Source organism: Crocuta crocuta, unplaced genomic scaffold, assembly GCF_008692635.1.
Source record: "Crocuta crocuta isolate KB4526 unplaced genomic scaffold, BGI_CrCroc_1.0 scaffold830, whole genome shotgun sequence".
Lineage (NCBI taxonomy): Eukaryota > Metazoa > Chordata > Mammalia > Carnivora > Hyaenidae > Crocuta > Crocuta crocuta.
The window spans coordinates 550,303-566,343 of NW_027531513.1; the positions used below are offsets into that span (position 1 = coordinate 550,303).

Here is a 16,041-nt window from a genome sequence, read left to right on the forward strand (position 1 = left end):
AGAATAGAGAATCCAGAAATGGACCCACACACGTGTGGCCAACTAATCTTTGACAAAGCAGGAAAGAATATTCAATGGAATAAAGATAGTCTCTTCAGCAAATGGTGTTGGGAAAACGGGACAGCAACATGCAGAAGAATGAGCCTGGACCACTTTCTTATACCATACACAAAAATAAACTTAAAGTGGATGAAAGACCTAAATATAAGACAGGAAGCCATCAAAATTTTCTAGGAGAAAGCAGCCAAAACCCCTTTGACCTTGGCAGCAGCAACTTCTTACTCAACAGGTCTTTGGAGGCAAGGGAAAGCAAAAGTAAACTATTGGGACCTCATCAAGATAAAAAGATTCTACACTGCAAAGGAAACAATCAACAAAACTAATAGGCAACCAATGGAATGAAGAAATTACTTGCAAATGACACATCAGCTAGAGGGTTAGTATCCAAAATCTATAAAGAACTTATCAAACTCAACTCAACTCAACACTCAAAAAATAAATAATCCTGTGAAGAAATGGGCAAAAGACATGAATAGATACTTTTCCAAAGAAGACATCCAGATAGCTAACAAACACATGGAAAAATCCTCAATGTCGCTTATCATCAGGGAAATACAAATCAAAACCACACTGAGATACCACCTCACACCTGTTAGAATGGCTAAAAATAACAACTCAGGCAATGACAAATGTTGGCAATGATGCAGAAGAAGAGGAATCCTTTTGCACTGCTGGTGGGAATGCAAACTAGTGCAGCCTCTCTGGAAAACAGTATGGAGATTCCTCAAGAAATTAAAAATAGACATAACCCAAGACCCAGCAAGTGCCCTACTAGGTATTTATCCAAAGGATGCAGGTGTACTGTTTCGAAGGGACACATGCACCCTAATGTTTACAACAGCACTATCAACAATAGCCAAAGTATGAAAAGAGCCCAAATGTCCATCGATGGATGAATGGATAAAGAAGATTAAGTATATATATACAATGGAGTATTACTTGGCAATCAAAAAGAATGAAATCTTGCCATTTGCCACAACATGGATGGAACTAGAGTGTATTATGCTAAGTAAAATTAGTCAGTCAGAGACAGACTCATACGTGGAATTTAAGACACAAAACAGATGAACATAAGGGAAGGAAATCAAAAATAATATTTTTGGGGGTCAAAACATAAGAGACTCTTAAATATAGAAAACAAACTGAGGGTCACTGGAGGGCTGTGGGTGGGGGTATTGGCTAAATGGGCAAGGGGCATTAAGGAGGACACTGGTTGGGATAAGCACTGAGTGTTATATGTAGGGGATAAATCACTGGATTCCACCAAAATCATTATTGCACTTAATGCTAACTACCTTGGATGTAAGTTAAAAATTAATTAATTAATTAATTAATTAAAAATAAATAAAAATAAGGCACATCTACAAAAAAAGCAGTATGGCTCTGGCATAAAACTAGACACATAAATCAATGGAATAGAACAAAAAAACCCAGAAATAAACCCACAATTTTACTGTAAATTAACTTTTGACAAAACAGGAATGAATATATAATGGGGAAAAAGCAGTATCTTCAAAAAATGGTGTTGGGAAAACTGGAGAGCCATATTCAAATGAATGAAAATGGACCACTTTCTTTGACCATACAGAAAAATAAACTCAAAATGGATTAAAGACCTATATGTGAGACCTGAAATCATAAAAATCTTGAAGACAGCACAGACAATAATGTCTCTGACATCAGTCATAGCAACATTTTTCTAGATCTGTTTCCTGAGTCATGGAAATTAAAATCAAAAGTAAACTATTGGACGACATCAAAATAAAGTTTCTAAACAGCAAAAAAAAAAAAAAAATCAGCAGAACTAAAAGACAACCTATTAAATGGGAGAAGATATTTGCAAATGACATATCCAGTAAAGGGTTAGTGTCCAAAATATACAAAACTGATACAAAAGAACACCCAAAAAACAAATAATCCAATTTTAAAATGGGCATAAGACATGAACAGAAATTTTTCCAAAGACAGCCAGATGGCCAACAGACACATGAAAAGATGCTTAACTTCACTCATCATCAGGGAAATCAAGTCAAAACTACAATGAAGTATCAACTCACACCTGTCAGAATGGCTAAAATTAACAACACAAGAAACAAACAGCTTTGGTGAGGATGTGGAGAAAAAGTAACACTCTTGCATTGTTACCAGGAAAGCTAACTAGTACAACCACTATGGAAAATAGTATCGACATTCCTCAAAAACTTAAAACTAAAACCACCCTATCATCCAGGTATTGCACTCCCAGGTATTTACCCCCCAAAAACAAAAACACTAATTCAAAGGATACATGCACCCCTATGTTTATTGTGGCATTATTACAATAACCAAACTATGGAAGCAGCCCAAGTGTCCATGGATAGATGAATGGATTAAGAAGATGTGATGTATACACACACACACACACACACACACACACACACCACACCACACACAGTGGAGTATTATTCAGCCATACAAAAGAATGAAATCTTGCCATTTGCAACACCATGGATAGAGCTAGAGAGTATAATGCTTTGCAAAGTCAGTCAGAAAAGACAAGTACTGTATGATCTGAATCATATATGGAATTTAAGAATCAAAACAAAGGAGCAAAGTGGGGTGGGGGGGGTGTGAAGGAGAGAAACCAAGGAAGAGACCCTTAACTATAGAGAACAAATTGATGGTTACCAGAGGGGAAGTGGGTAGGCATTTGGATGAAATTGGTGATAGAGATGAAAGAGTACAATTATCATGATGAAATAAAATAAAGTGATTAAAAAAATTAAGTACTTCTCTCAATTTCTTTTTCTTCTCACATTTTCCTCTAAGCAGGAAGAAGCCAGGTTACCTGTTCAACACATTGCTTGGAAAGCTCCTCAGCTAAATGTAAAATTTCATCACCTCCAAATTCTGCTTTCCACATAACTGCAGGGTACAACTCTGCTGAGCTTTCTGCCACTACATAACAAGTTTTAAAAAACATGTTCCTTGCATTCATATTCACCCTTTTTTATTTTTCAAAATTCTCAAAAGCACTTTTGTGTACCCTGTTAATGCTTCCTTAACTGAGTATATGGAAATACCAAATCAAAAACTCCAAGCCAGCCATGGCTGAGGAAAGAAACCTGGAGCCCTGGGCTTAAGTTGGCAGGAATAACTAAAGGGAAAACTGTTTGGCTGATAGTAACCATCAACCAGAGGAAGGAGACAATCATTAAACACATGGGTTTCAGTCCTGTGTCTGCTACTGATCATCTGTATAACTTTAAGCATTTCTTTAAGCCTCATGAGCTTCAGTGTCTTCATCTGCAATGTGGAGATACAAATACATACTCACAGGGCTGTTTTGAGGGTTAAAAAGATACTAAATACAAAGCACTCAGAACAGTGCTTGTGGTAAGCATTTTAGATGGAATATCTAAAATAGAGATCTCCATACTCCCTGGTTAATATAGCAAAAACTGAATCATCAACAATACTTTTCTTGGGATCTTTGAATGTAAATCAAGGGGTTGGACCCAGCAGTGCTTTAGGGAGAATGTAGGTCACTGGAGTAGTCATGAGGAGCCAAAGTGAGCTGGGCATAAATTAACAAAATGGGGAAAATATTCTGATTTAAAATTTTTTTAAACATTTATTTACTTTTGGGAGAGAGAGACAGAATGTCTCTGAGCTGTCAGCACAGAGCCCAACATAGGGCTTGAATTCACCAATGATGAGATCATGACCTGAGCTGAAGTCGGACACTCAACTGACTGAGTGTCCTGAAAATATTCTGATTTTGCTTCTACCTATGAAACAGGTTTTGATATCTATTTTGGCCAAGACACTGCTACTCCAAGAACAGTGGCTCACAAACTTGTACATGCAGCAGCACCATCTGCAAGGCTATTGAAACATAGATTACTGGGCCCCAAACCCTGAGTTTCTGATACTATAGGTCTGGGGGATGCAACAGAATTTACATCCCAACACTTCCCAAGTGATATTTCTGCTGCAATACACTGGGAGAATTGCTGCCCTACAGAATGAGACAATATAGATACTTCTTCTGAAATGATATGGCATTCTACAAAGCACCTATCAATGGTCCCATAAGATTAAAATGGCCTTCAAATAACCATGGAGTATTTAGTGCTTGTCTTTTTTTACACAACTGGCAGAAATATAAGCCAACAGATATCCCTGTGTCTGAAAGCTGAATTTAACCCAACTCTTTTGTAAACTGAAATCCATAATATCATTTTTCCTCCAAAATTTAGAGCCTGCTGTTTCAAGAGCCTGCAAAACCTTTAGCCATTTTATTAATCCTGGCCGTTATGAAACATTACTGTAAATCATGCTTCAGTTTTCGCAAAGTGGTTCAATAAAGTGGGGGTAATATAAGTTGGAGACAAATGTTTATTCTCATTGCCCAAGAGGATAAACAAAGAATAAATTACATTCAAGAAGTTCAACCTTTGCAGGAATTTTGAAGGCATTCAATATCTACCAAAGCTAATCAGCTATAGCCTTCGAGGGGAAAGAATGGGGACATTTCTATTTCTTTCTCAGGCTCTCTATGGGATGTATATAAAAGTAGAAGGGTTTTTTTTTTTTAATAACATGAAGTCTTATAATTCTACTTCACTCCAACACAGGAAAATTTTGACAAAATGCTTTCAGCATTTTTAATGTATTTTTAAAAGACTTTAAACATACAAACTGAACAACTGTCTACCGAATACTCTCTAGTAAAAGATAAAATAGACATAAATTAGACATGACTCAACTCTATTTCCTGTGGCCCACAGCAGAGGGTCCATTTTCATAGCATTCTGTAAAGGATACTATTGACTTGGTCTCTCACTCCAAGTATCAGTCCTGGGAATACATAGGTGCTGCAGCACAGGAAGGGGGTCTGTACTGCTGTGTCTGTAAAAGGCATTCCATTTGGGCATCTGCTCTTCCTCTCTAGCAAAACAATTCTCACTGAAGCCAACAGTCCCCTCCTTGTTACCAAGTCCAACTTTCATTTTCATTCTTCATCTTATCCGATGTTTCTATGGCAAATCAACACTGATGATCACATATTTCCTCGTGGAATAATAGTAACTCCCTTGCCTTTCATGCCTCGTTTTCCTGATTTTTCCCCCAACTTCTCTAGCTGGTCTTTCTCAGGCTCCTCTAAAGGCCTAGAACACCTCGAATCTTCCCTCAGCTTGACTTTTCCCCTGCCTTGACTCTCTGCCTAAGACTCATCATGTATACCATAGTGTCAATGCCAATGCTCCCAAATCATATCGCAGTCCAGAACTCTTCTCTTAGCTTCATACCTAAATGGTCAAAGTGACTGTATGATCCTTCCCACAAAACCAGATGAAATATATTCTCTACCTTGAATGCACAGGATCTAGGAGCTCTACTTCTCTCTCTGTCTCTGCTTCATACATAGTGCACTGCCATGTCTATACAGCCTCAATGGCTCTGGAACTCTTTTATTTTATTCCACTTCCAATACCACCACCCTATGTCCAAAACACCACCATCTTTAGCATGGATTCCCTTGGTAGCCTGGTCTATACACCCACATCTGCTCTTGCTCCCTCCAATATATTCTCCACAGTATAACCAGCATAATCTTTTCAAAACACAAATCTAATGATTTGTGACCTCTTATTTAAAACTCTCTGAAGATTTGGCATTGCTCTTGGAACAAAGAAAGTTTCTTAACACAACTAGGGGGCATTGTGGAGTCTGGACTCTTTAATTTCTTGGACTCTATTGTACCACTGCTCCCTCTTACTCTGTGGACTTCAGCCACCCACGTCAGTTCCTTAAAAACACCATGTTTCCACTTGCTACAGGTGCTATTTGGTCGCCCTTACAGTACATTGAGTTAACTCTTATTCATTCTTCAGTTGTCAGCCTAAAGCCCACCTTGTCAGGGAAGCCTTTCCTGACCCTCAAAGCTATGATCGCCTAACACCATGTACTTCTCTTCCGTGGCACTTATCACAGTTGTAATTTTATGTTTATTAGTATGATTAGGTGAGTAATGTTAGTCTCTCACTCTAGACTGTAGAGCAGACTATAATTGTTTTGTCATGTATTATATCCTCAGCACCTGGCACTGCCAGAAGCTCAATAAATACTTGTAGAATAAATGAGTAGATAAACAAGAAGGATTAGCTGAGACTACCTGAATTCAAAGTCTATAATAAATAACATACAATCTGCTAACAAATAATATGGACACATAAAAAAATGTACATAAAGAGGTGCACGCTCTCATAAACTACCAGTCATACAACAGCATGGCTCTGGGGTGTTTCTGGCCTAATTGCTGATTTCTCCTCTGTAGTATGTCAGTGAAATCCACATACTGGAAGGTTTGGGAAGACACTTTTATCCAGAACATTCTCTTCTTTTACTGTCTGACCCTAGGTCATCCACTGATCTAATTCCTGTCCCTCAATTGTCCACATACTAGGATGGTTCCCACAAGCTGGCTTACCTTTTTGTACCAGTTCCCTGTGCTAATCACAGAGGAAATAGACACCTTTCTACATGATAGACAGGCCCTTGATAGTCCAGCAAACTATGCTCAGCACCCCTCACTAGCCTCTCCTGTACCTCTGACACAGCATTCTGGCTCCTTTAACAACTTTGTCTGCATTGTGAATTTCCAAGAGGAGGGCATGGTTCACAGCATTTCCCAAACATAAAAAATTACTGGGTTCTAACCAACTTCCTTTTTATTTTTAAAGGGTTTTAGGGGACTAGTTTCCTAATGGAACTAACATTGGAAACGCTGCTCTATGAATATTTTCTATATTTTATGATAATTGTTCCATCAACTTAGTAATAAACTCTCATGGCTGCTTACATGGAGTTATACTGTTCATTGATGCTATGTCCACTCACATACACAGTGACATCTATGGTCCCCTGTTTGTGCAAGAAAGCACACAGCGGGGCAGGCACTGTTTAGCATGGCTCTGCCTCTGAAGGATAGTTTCCACACACACACACAAAAAAAGTACATTCCTACAACATAATCCACTAGATCACTAGACATAGCATGCTGAAAGATCAGGCTATATCCCACCTGAAAAGAACCAAAGGTGTAAAATTCCTCCTATCCCTTCTAGGATACCAGGGCAAATGGTGTTTGTCTTAAACATAAAAATGGCCCAGCTGATTTTAAGTCTTTCCTGGGTCCTTACTGGTAACACCCCCCCCAACACACACACACACACACACACACACACACACACACACACACACACACACATAGCCAATATTTAAACTTTATGAATCTTTCTACAAAACTCCAAGTCTTGCAACCAGCAATTAAAAAGTATAATCTCTTAAGGACAAAGAGAATCTACCTTCAATAAACCATTTTCATAAAATCCTAGATGAACAAGGAGTGAGAAGACAGACACACAAATCCACAGAACATGAGCTTCACTGTGTCTTGGTAGATTCAATGGTGACAGCGGAGGAGGAGACTGTCCCTAATAAAGAGCCCAGCCCTCAGCTTGCAAGTGCAACTTCCAAATGACTGTGTTGATGTTTACAGCATACAAGATCACGTCACTGAATCTATTTTCAGGACCCTAGCATTCTACTGGATTTATGATAATAGCCCCATGTTTCCTATTACAGATCAATAAAGCTTCAAAACTGGGAGCTGGGAAAATGTAAATCCACAGTGGGTATAAAACCCACTGAATTGTATGCTCATTTACCATTCCTCATGGCATGTGAGCTGATCTAATCATTCATTTCTAACCCTAGAAGAGGTGTTGAATTATATGAGCCTCAAAGCTAGATGGGTTTGGCCTATTTGGCTTTGGGGAAAAGAGAGGGCAGAAGGAAGGGAGACAGGAACCAAATTCGGCCAACATTTATTGAGTACTTACTTTGTCTTCATCAATGTGGGATAAGAAGGAGAGAAGGCTGGGAAATACAAGGACAAATGCTTCCTCCCTTAGGACAGGGACTGGCATGGCACCAACAGCCCTGACAAGGAGGAGTGGAAATATGGGAGGGAGCCAAAAGCAAGGCCGCTCGAAGCCAGAAAGAAAGGTACAGGCAGGACAGCATAGGACTGTGATAACAAATGAGCCACTCACTATCTGTAAAAGCATGACCTTATCCTTGATATTGCTCCTTCACGATAAATTTTATATTCAGCCACTTTGTTCTAGGCAGATACTTGCTACACCTTCTAAATAGCAACAAACCTCAGATGCCCCCTTTGACCCTTAACTTTTAAAAGTGCTGCTGCTAATGCTGAGGTACTATCCATGATCCATTATATTTGTATGTCTTGTTATACTTAGAACCAAATAGTTTCAAAAATGAAGCCATTTTCTGACCACAAAGAACTAAACTTACTTCTACATTTACCCTTGATGATGGTGATGTCAATTGAGGCTGAGAGAGGGTGAAGGCAAACAACACTCTTATAGGTCCTGTGGCTCATTCATTCAACAATATTAATGTTAGAAGACAGAAAGATGAATAAGACATCCTGGGGGCCACTCAAGGAGCTCACAGTCTAATGGGAGGGGGATGGAGCACACAAACAGATCATCCCAGAAGAACATTAAAAGCAGCCAGCACTGAACACTGCCACGTGCTGGGCCCTGGCCTCAGTGATTTATGTGGGAACCCATTTCATCATCAAGCTTTCTCATTCCTATTTTATGGACAAGGAAACCAAAGCACAGAAAGGCAACTGGAATTCAAACTCAGGAAATCTGCCTGCAGAGCCATAATCCCAACCACCTCTTTATACTTCAGTCCCACACTTCTCACTTCCATGTGCACCTCTACCAGCATCACACCTCCCAAATCTCATATGACCCTTCTCTTTTCTGTCCCATGAACATATTCAGGTTACTGAAAGAGAGAACAGTAAGAGACTGTGCTATATGGTTGAATATGCACTATGGGTACAACATAGATACTTGTCTTAACTTTAAAAAAAAAAAAACTCAAACCTTGGGACACCTGCATGGCTCAGTCATTTGAGCTGCTGACTCTTGATTTTGGCCCTGGTCATGATCTCATGGTTGTCAGATCAAGCACCGCATAGGGCCCCATGCTGGTCATGGAGCCTACTTAAGATTCTCTCCCTTTGCCCCTCTTCAGTTCATACATGGGTGCTCTCTCAATAAACAAACAAACAAACAAAACCCCAAACCTTGAACTGGCCAACGCAAGTGAGGTCTGACACAGTAAAGCCAGAAACACAAAAACAAATGGTAAAAACCTTTACATTTATCAAATGTGAGAGGAGGGACATACCAGTTAATAACATCAAGACCTTGAATTCACTTAGCACATTTTCCCCCAAGTGTCAAGGTATGCCTTACACATAGATACTCATTCCAAAAACAGGAGAAAGGAACCTTGATTATAACTTCTGAATAAGGGGATGCTGGGACTATTTTAATGATTATCAGTGTAAATTTATAGTCTGGTTAAAAATTTCTCTTTACCTGAGCATAGGGCTTTCTGCTTTCCAAAACCTCCCAACACATGTAACATTTCATCCTCAATCAACCCCATGAGGCAGATTTTGCCACGTTTCATAGCTAGGAATCTGAAGTTTAGGGATTTTAAAACACATGAAAAATGATGAGTACTCAAATATGCTTTTTCTACCAAACATGATTCTACAAAACATAATTTTTCTAAAAATAGTTACCCTGATTTGGAAAACAAGCTGTCAGGGTATACGCACCACCACTGAAGGAAACCATTTTCTGGAACTCTGTTTAAGGAAGTGAAACCACCAAGGTACAGGTACACATCTTCTCCTCTGAAGCGACTCTCAACACTGCTCAATATGGCTCAATATGGTGGGCCTCCTAATCTCACAGTTCAGCCCCATTCACAGGGGGCTTCCTGAAAAGGAATGCTGCCGCTTAAGCTTCTGCACAACAGGACCCGACACTTGACTGATTAGACTATTGCTGTCTGCAGCTGTAGGTATTTGGGTTCAAAGTGACAGAAATCTCTTTGTATTTAAGGTGAAGTGTTTAAATTCTCCACCTGCCAAAGCTAACGACTCCTCTATACCTAGGGCCTACCTATTCTCACAGTTGAAAACACTGGAAGAAAAACTCTCTCTTTAAAAAGAAAGAAAGAAAAACACGATTCAACTAGAAAGAAAGGTAGATGGTCAGTACGTGCTTTAAAGCCTTAAAAATGGACAGTTTCACACCAAAATACTGTGAGGCAAAGGAGACAATGTGGAGAGGGAAGCCTTCTACCTCATAACGCTCCTCCTCCCCAGCACAGCCACATCCCACAGCAGAAGACCTGTGGACCTTGGAAGCCAACACTCCTGCTATTCGGCTCCTTCTCTGTAAGTTAGGGAAGACATTACCTGCCCACTAGGATCATGGAGTGCAGACGTTTGCTAGGACTGCCAATAACGAAGTACCACAAACGGGGTGGCTTTACCAACAGGAACTTATTGTATTACAGTTCTGGAGACTAGGTCTGAAATAAAGGTGTGGTCAGGCTGGGTTCCTTTTGACAGCTGGGAAGGAAACAAGTCTCCTGGGTCTCTCTCCTTGGCTTGTGAATGGCCATCTTCATGTTCAGGTGGTATTCTCTGTGTGTCAACGTGTCTGTGTCCAGATTTCTCCTTTTTACAAGGAAACCAGCCATGTTGGATCAAGACCCATCCTAATCCTTACTTGAACTTGATTACTTCTGTGAAAACCCTATATCCAAATAAGGTCACAGTCTGAGGTGCTGGGGGTTAGGACATCAACATATGAACTGGAGCAGGGGATTACAATTCAACTCACATTATTGGGAGATAATGTTTTCAAAGCTTTTGGCATAGTAGACATTCAAAATTGGCTCTTGATTTCCCCCAGGCGGGGCAGTGCCATGGCGTGCCATATAACTTGGGCTGTTATTTAACCTCTCTGAGCATACAGTCCCTGCCCAGGAGATGAGGCTGGAATTGTGAAATCTAAAGGCCTGCCAACTCTCATACTCTCTGCTTCTGCACTTTGTGGATGCCTTTTCCTGTTCTAATACATAAATCTTGTATTTTATAACCAGCAGAACAGTCTGGGTTTTTTCCTTCCTTTTTCCTTCCATTTTATTTTTCCTTCCCTTTATACCTACAAGCATTTCTATGAAACAATTTGAAAGAACTTTTAATGACTCAGTAGTATAGCTATACTTTAGTTTACTCATATTATTAAGGAAAAAGATGGACCTCATTAGCAGAGTTAATTTTGCCCCACTGACCCTTAGAATAAGAGATAGTAGATTACAGGGGTTTTTAGCCATGTTTACAAAATTCAAAATAGTCATACCATTCCCGGGAAGCAACTCAAAGTGCGTTTGACTTTGCCTGGAAGTTGGGTCAAGAATCATGTAACAAAATATTCCATTGAAAATAAACAAGAGAGTCATACAGTTTTAAGATATGGAGTTAATGTGGGCTCATTTGAGATCCTTCACAAGAGGATTTTTAAGGTCCAGAGAGATGGAGTGATTTTTGTCTGATTGGACCATGAATCCAGTGCAGTCAGAAGTGATATCACTACAATAGTTATCTAATTTTGACTTTAAAAGGAGGATTCTATCATATCTCATGGGTAGTTTCACTGTAACAAAAACAGCACCGGACATGATCTCTAGAGCTGTAATTGTGCCAATGTAATTGCAGGTTTACGGGCAACATGGGCACATCGCTTAATTTCTCTGCATCTCATTTTCCATGTATCCTAAAAGGGAATAATAACTCTGGTCTCCTCTTGGAACTATTGAAAGGATCAAAATATAATAAAGTATGTCAAAGAACTTTTCAAAGCATAAAAAACCTTTACAAATGTAAGATACTTTCATTATTAGCTATGCACATACCTACCTTTTGCCAGCTAAATGAGGTCAGGCTGGTTCCCCACAGGCTTCTCCCCACTTTAAATGGAAATTAAAACGCACTCTGCCCATGGGTTCATACTCCAATCACACACAATAGCTTCTTTTGAACATCATTAAGCAGCAAAGCAAACCTGAAATGTATGATTCTTTCTTTTGAAACCTCCTGCTCATCGCTTGACCATCCAGAAAAGCACCTCAGGGAAAGGAAGTTTGAAACATGAACAAAATCTTCCAAACCCAAAGTAATTTTGACAGGGTCCAGGGAATACTTGGTGTACATACCCTCTCCGCTCTCCTGAAAACTTTTGAATGGTGAGTACCTATCTACATGTACTGAGAAGAAACCTTTGCTTTGACATAATCCCTAGGGACTACTAATGTGTTCATCCAAAAGAATGCCAGGACATGTCATTAGAGGAAAATATTTAGAGCTGGCTTTGAGGAGAGCAGGTCTTGTGACTGAAGCAGCAGGAGTATTGTAGAAAAGGCAGGGGACTGGGAGCCAAATGGGCTTTAGTACCTGGCCTGGTTTTGCCCTTTACTCAGACCATTCATTTATTTTGAGCCCTAGGAGTTTAACAGCATAGCCCTGCCCCAATGCCATATCATGGCAAGGTTTAAATTGTATACATACGTGTATATATACACACATACCACTGAAGAATATGCATGGGTATATAAAGTATGCTGATTGTAATATTTACTGAGCCTCATGAGTTAGTCAGGATTAGGGCTCATACCATTTATTATCATATTTAACCTTCACAACAAAAGAACAAGGAAAGAGCTATTATTATTATCACTAGTTTACAAAGGAATGGAAAGGGTAAGTGACTTGCTAGGTCACTCTGTAGTAAATGGTAAAGCCAAGATTCAAAGCCAAGCAGTCTGACTCCTGAGCTACACCCTACACCAGAGCAGCCACTGCCCTACAGCCAGAACTCTTCATTGGCTCCCTTTTGCCTACAGATTAAAATTCAGACTCCTCAACACAGCATGGAAAACCTTACTTCACCCACCACTGCCCACCTCATCTCCTACCTAATATTACAAGAGTCTCTGTTTTACAGATCTTTGTGACCAAGGCCATAATAAAACCAGAAGAAGAAAACTTATCTGTGTGGAGAATGTGAGCACCAAAAGCACCAAAAGAGATGACAGTTGAATAGGAGCAGATTATGAGAATTAGCCAAATCCTGATCCCCTGTTTAAGTTATATTGATGGGTTTCCTGATAAAAGATAAGGTGAGGGAAGAGAAAGGTAAAGGAAAAATAGCAAATCTGTAAGAAGAGACTAGTAAAACTCTCTTCATCTCCCCATACGCAGGTTTGGCGAGTCATACGTGCAGACTACAAATGGAAACACCTGAATGAGTGTCTGTAACATGTAAGCATTGTGTGTTGGTGCCAATCCATAACTATTCATGTATGGGGTTCATCATTATCTTTATGTTTTTCTTCAATTAGTCAGTCCTCCTACTTAAAATGCCATTCAGTCAACACTGCCCTGGTGCTTTTTCTCCATCAGTTCTGTGGATGCTCCAATCACTTTAAGCTTCTGTGTCTTTCTCCCTAGTACTCTTGACAAACTCCTGTTGATCTTTCAAACCCACCCTGCTCAGGAATTATCGTTTCTGGAAAGTCTTCCCTGACTCTCCCACACAGATTTAAATTCTTGTCTTCTCTAATGTTTCCTTTTCTTGTATATTCCTTGACTACCATATTTCAGTTATATATTCACATATCTAACTTCTTCATGAAACCATAAGCTCTTTGGGTTTTTTTTTTTATTGTTTTTTGACCTTTATTCATTTTTGAGACAAAGAGAGACAGAGCATGAGTGGGGAAGGGGCAGAGAGAGGGAGACACAGAATCCGAAGCAGGCTCCAGGCTCTGAGCTGACGGCACAGACTGTAAGATCATGACCTGAGCCGAAGTTGAACGCTTAACCAGCTGAACCATCCAGTCACCCCAAACCATAAGCTCTTTGAAAACTGAAGGCAAGTCTTGCCCTTCTTATATTCTCAGTTTCTAGAATAGTGCCTGGAGAATCATCAGTGAATTTAATGAAACTGACCAGAAATATCAACAGACCCTCTGCCTTATAATCCCTTATACCTAGTAGTAGTTTTCATATTATACATAAGAATCAACTGGCAAACTTGTTAAATGAACATTCCTGGATCTCACACTCTGGACCCCAAAGTCTGCAATAGATTTAGAGTTGACTTGAGAAGTTTGCATTTTAAAAAGAACCATAAAGGCACCTTGGTAACTCAGCCTGTTAAGCAACTGACTCTTGATTTCAGCTCAGACCATGATCTCACAGTCGTAGGATCAAGCCCCACATCGGGCTCTACACTGGGCATGGGACCTGCTTAAGAATCTCTCTGTTCTCTGTCTCTCTCTCTTTCTTTCTCTCTCTCTCTCTCTCCCTTGCTGTGCCCCTCTGCCACTCACTCACACACTGTGTCTCTCTCTCAAATAAATTTTAAAACATTTTTTAAAATAATATCAATCAATAAATAAAAAGAACCCTAGGATAAAGTAAGAAACATGTCAAGGAAGTTAGCGACACCTCATCAGCCCCAGCTAATGAAGGGCAGGAGGGAAACAGGGAAATAGTGACTAAATCTCAGCAACTCTGCCAGCATTGCAGCTCATTCTCTCTAAAGGCTTTCTCACACTAACCCTCAGTTCTGGAGGTGAGGTCACCGTTAGTGTTACAGCTTTCGCTTCCCTCAAAGTGACCACTCTGTATCACGCATACCCCTGCCTCCTGCCCTCTCAGAACAGACCAGCAGGTGTGAAAAATCAAACTGCATCACTTATCAAGCATTTTTTTAGAGCAATGGTATTTTCCTCTGTCCTCTGAAAGAGCTCTTCATGGAGTAGTACTGATCCAAAAGCCCAAACTTCCTTGTCATCATCCCTTACACCCCCCAGGCACCCAAGATATATATGAAAATGACACCCACTCAAGACCTGACCTCAAACTACCTTTATGTGAACACACCCAGAAATTTCCCACCTCTAAATCTCAATTGATCCAATTCTACCAGCAAGCCCTTACCATCCATTAAAATCCTACCTGTCTTTGAAGGTACAGATCAAATGAAGTGTTCCATGATTTTCTTCAAAGGAAGAGGTTCTGTTCATTTCCTCCATCTGACCTTAAGGTCAGGGACTACGCCTTTTTCATCTCTGTGCCTTCAGGACAACTATTACAATGCTATGCACTTAAGAATTGCTTAAAAAAATATTTGCTGGAGGGAGGCAAGATGGTGGAGAAGTAGGGAGCTCCGTACATTTTACTCACCCCCATCTCTCAAACGGAGAAGGCCTGAAGCCATAGGAACTCTTACAGAATCCAGGAGTTTGGGAGGAAAAGGAGACAGAGTCCGCTGAGAAAATCTTACAGCATGAGTGCGAATTGGGGAAGATTAAAAACAGGCTGGGACCAGAGACACGGAAGGAGGGGAGGGAGCCCCCTTTGCAGGGAGCCGCAGTGAGTCGAGGGGAAAAGAGTGGCTGAAACTGCTCAAGACACTGTCCCTGTCGCTGGAGAAGAGATAAACCTCGGCTGGGGACACAGAGGGATCCGGTTTCCTGCCATCCAGCTGACCCTGAGTGTACGCACTGGTCCCAAGCAACGACAGGAGAAACTGCTCCTCTGCTCGCCAGCTCAACCCTGGGGAGAAGTGGCGCGCCTGAAGCCGCACCGCTGCTCTTCTGGCTTGTCTCGATCCCCAGTGGGAGGCAGCCAGCTTGAAACGGCTCAGAGGGACTCAGCCTGCGGGCTTATATTTCGGGTGGTATCAATGGGGCGTGCAGACTAAGATCTGGAAACGAGGTGTGGCTTGGGACATAGAGCACGGCCCACCTTGGCTACGCCCGCGGCACAGGGAGATGGACCCAAAAGAGTGAGTTGAAACACTTGGTTCGAGAAAGCACTGAGGCGCCGCCATTCTTCTCCCCACAACCACCAAGGCGGGACCTCAGGGAGCCGCCAGAGGGATGCAGTGAAGGCTGTAACCCGCCGACACCAAACCACGCCCATCCCCACTAGAGAGCTGTTTTTTTGTTTTT

At 40.7% G+C, this 16,041-nt stretch overlaps 1 protein-coding gene across 1 annotated transcript in view; it reads left to right on the forward strand.

Annotated features, from left to right (window-relative positions):
- The window catches only part of LOC144238566 (uncharacterized), a 55,711-nt gene extending 39,920 nt beyond the window's left edge, over nucleotides 1-15,791 (forward strand). Inside the window, exon 4 of the mRNA XM_077772382.1 lies at nucleotides 15,520-15,791. Coding sequence (XP_077628508.1) covers nucleotides 15,520-15,791 — 272 coding nt within the window. The remainder of the gene's footprint in view (nucleotides 1-15,519) is intronic.
- The last annotated feature ends 250 nt before the right edge of the window (nucleotides 15,792-16,041 follow it).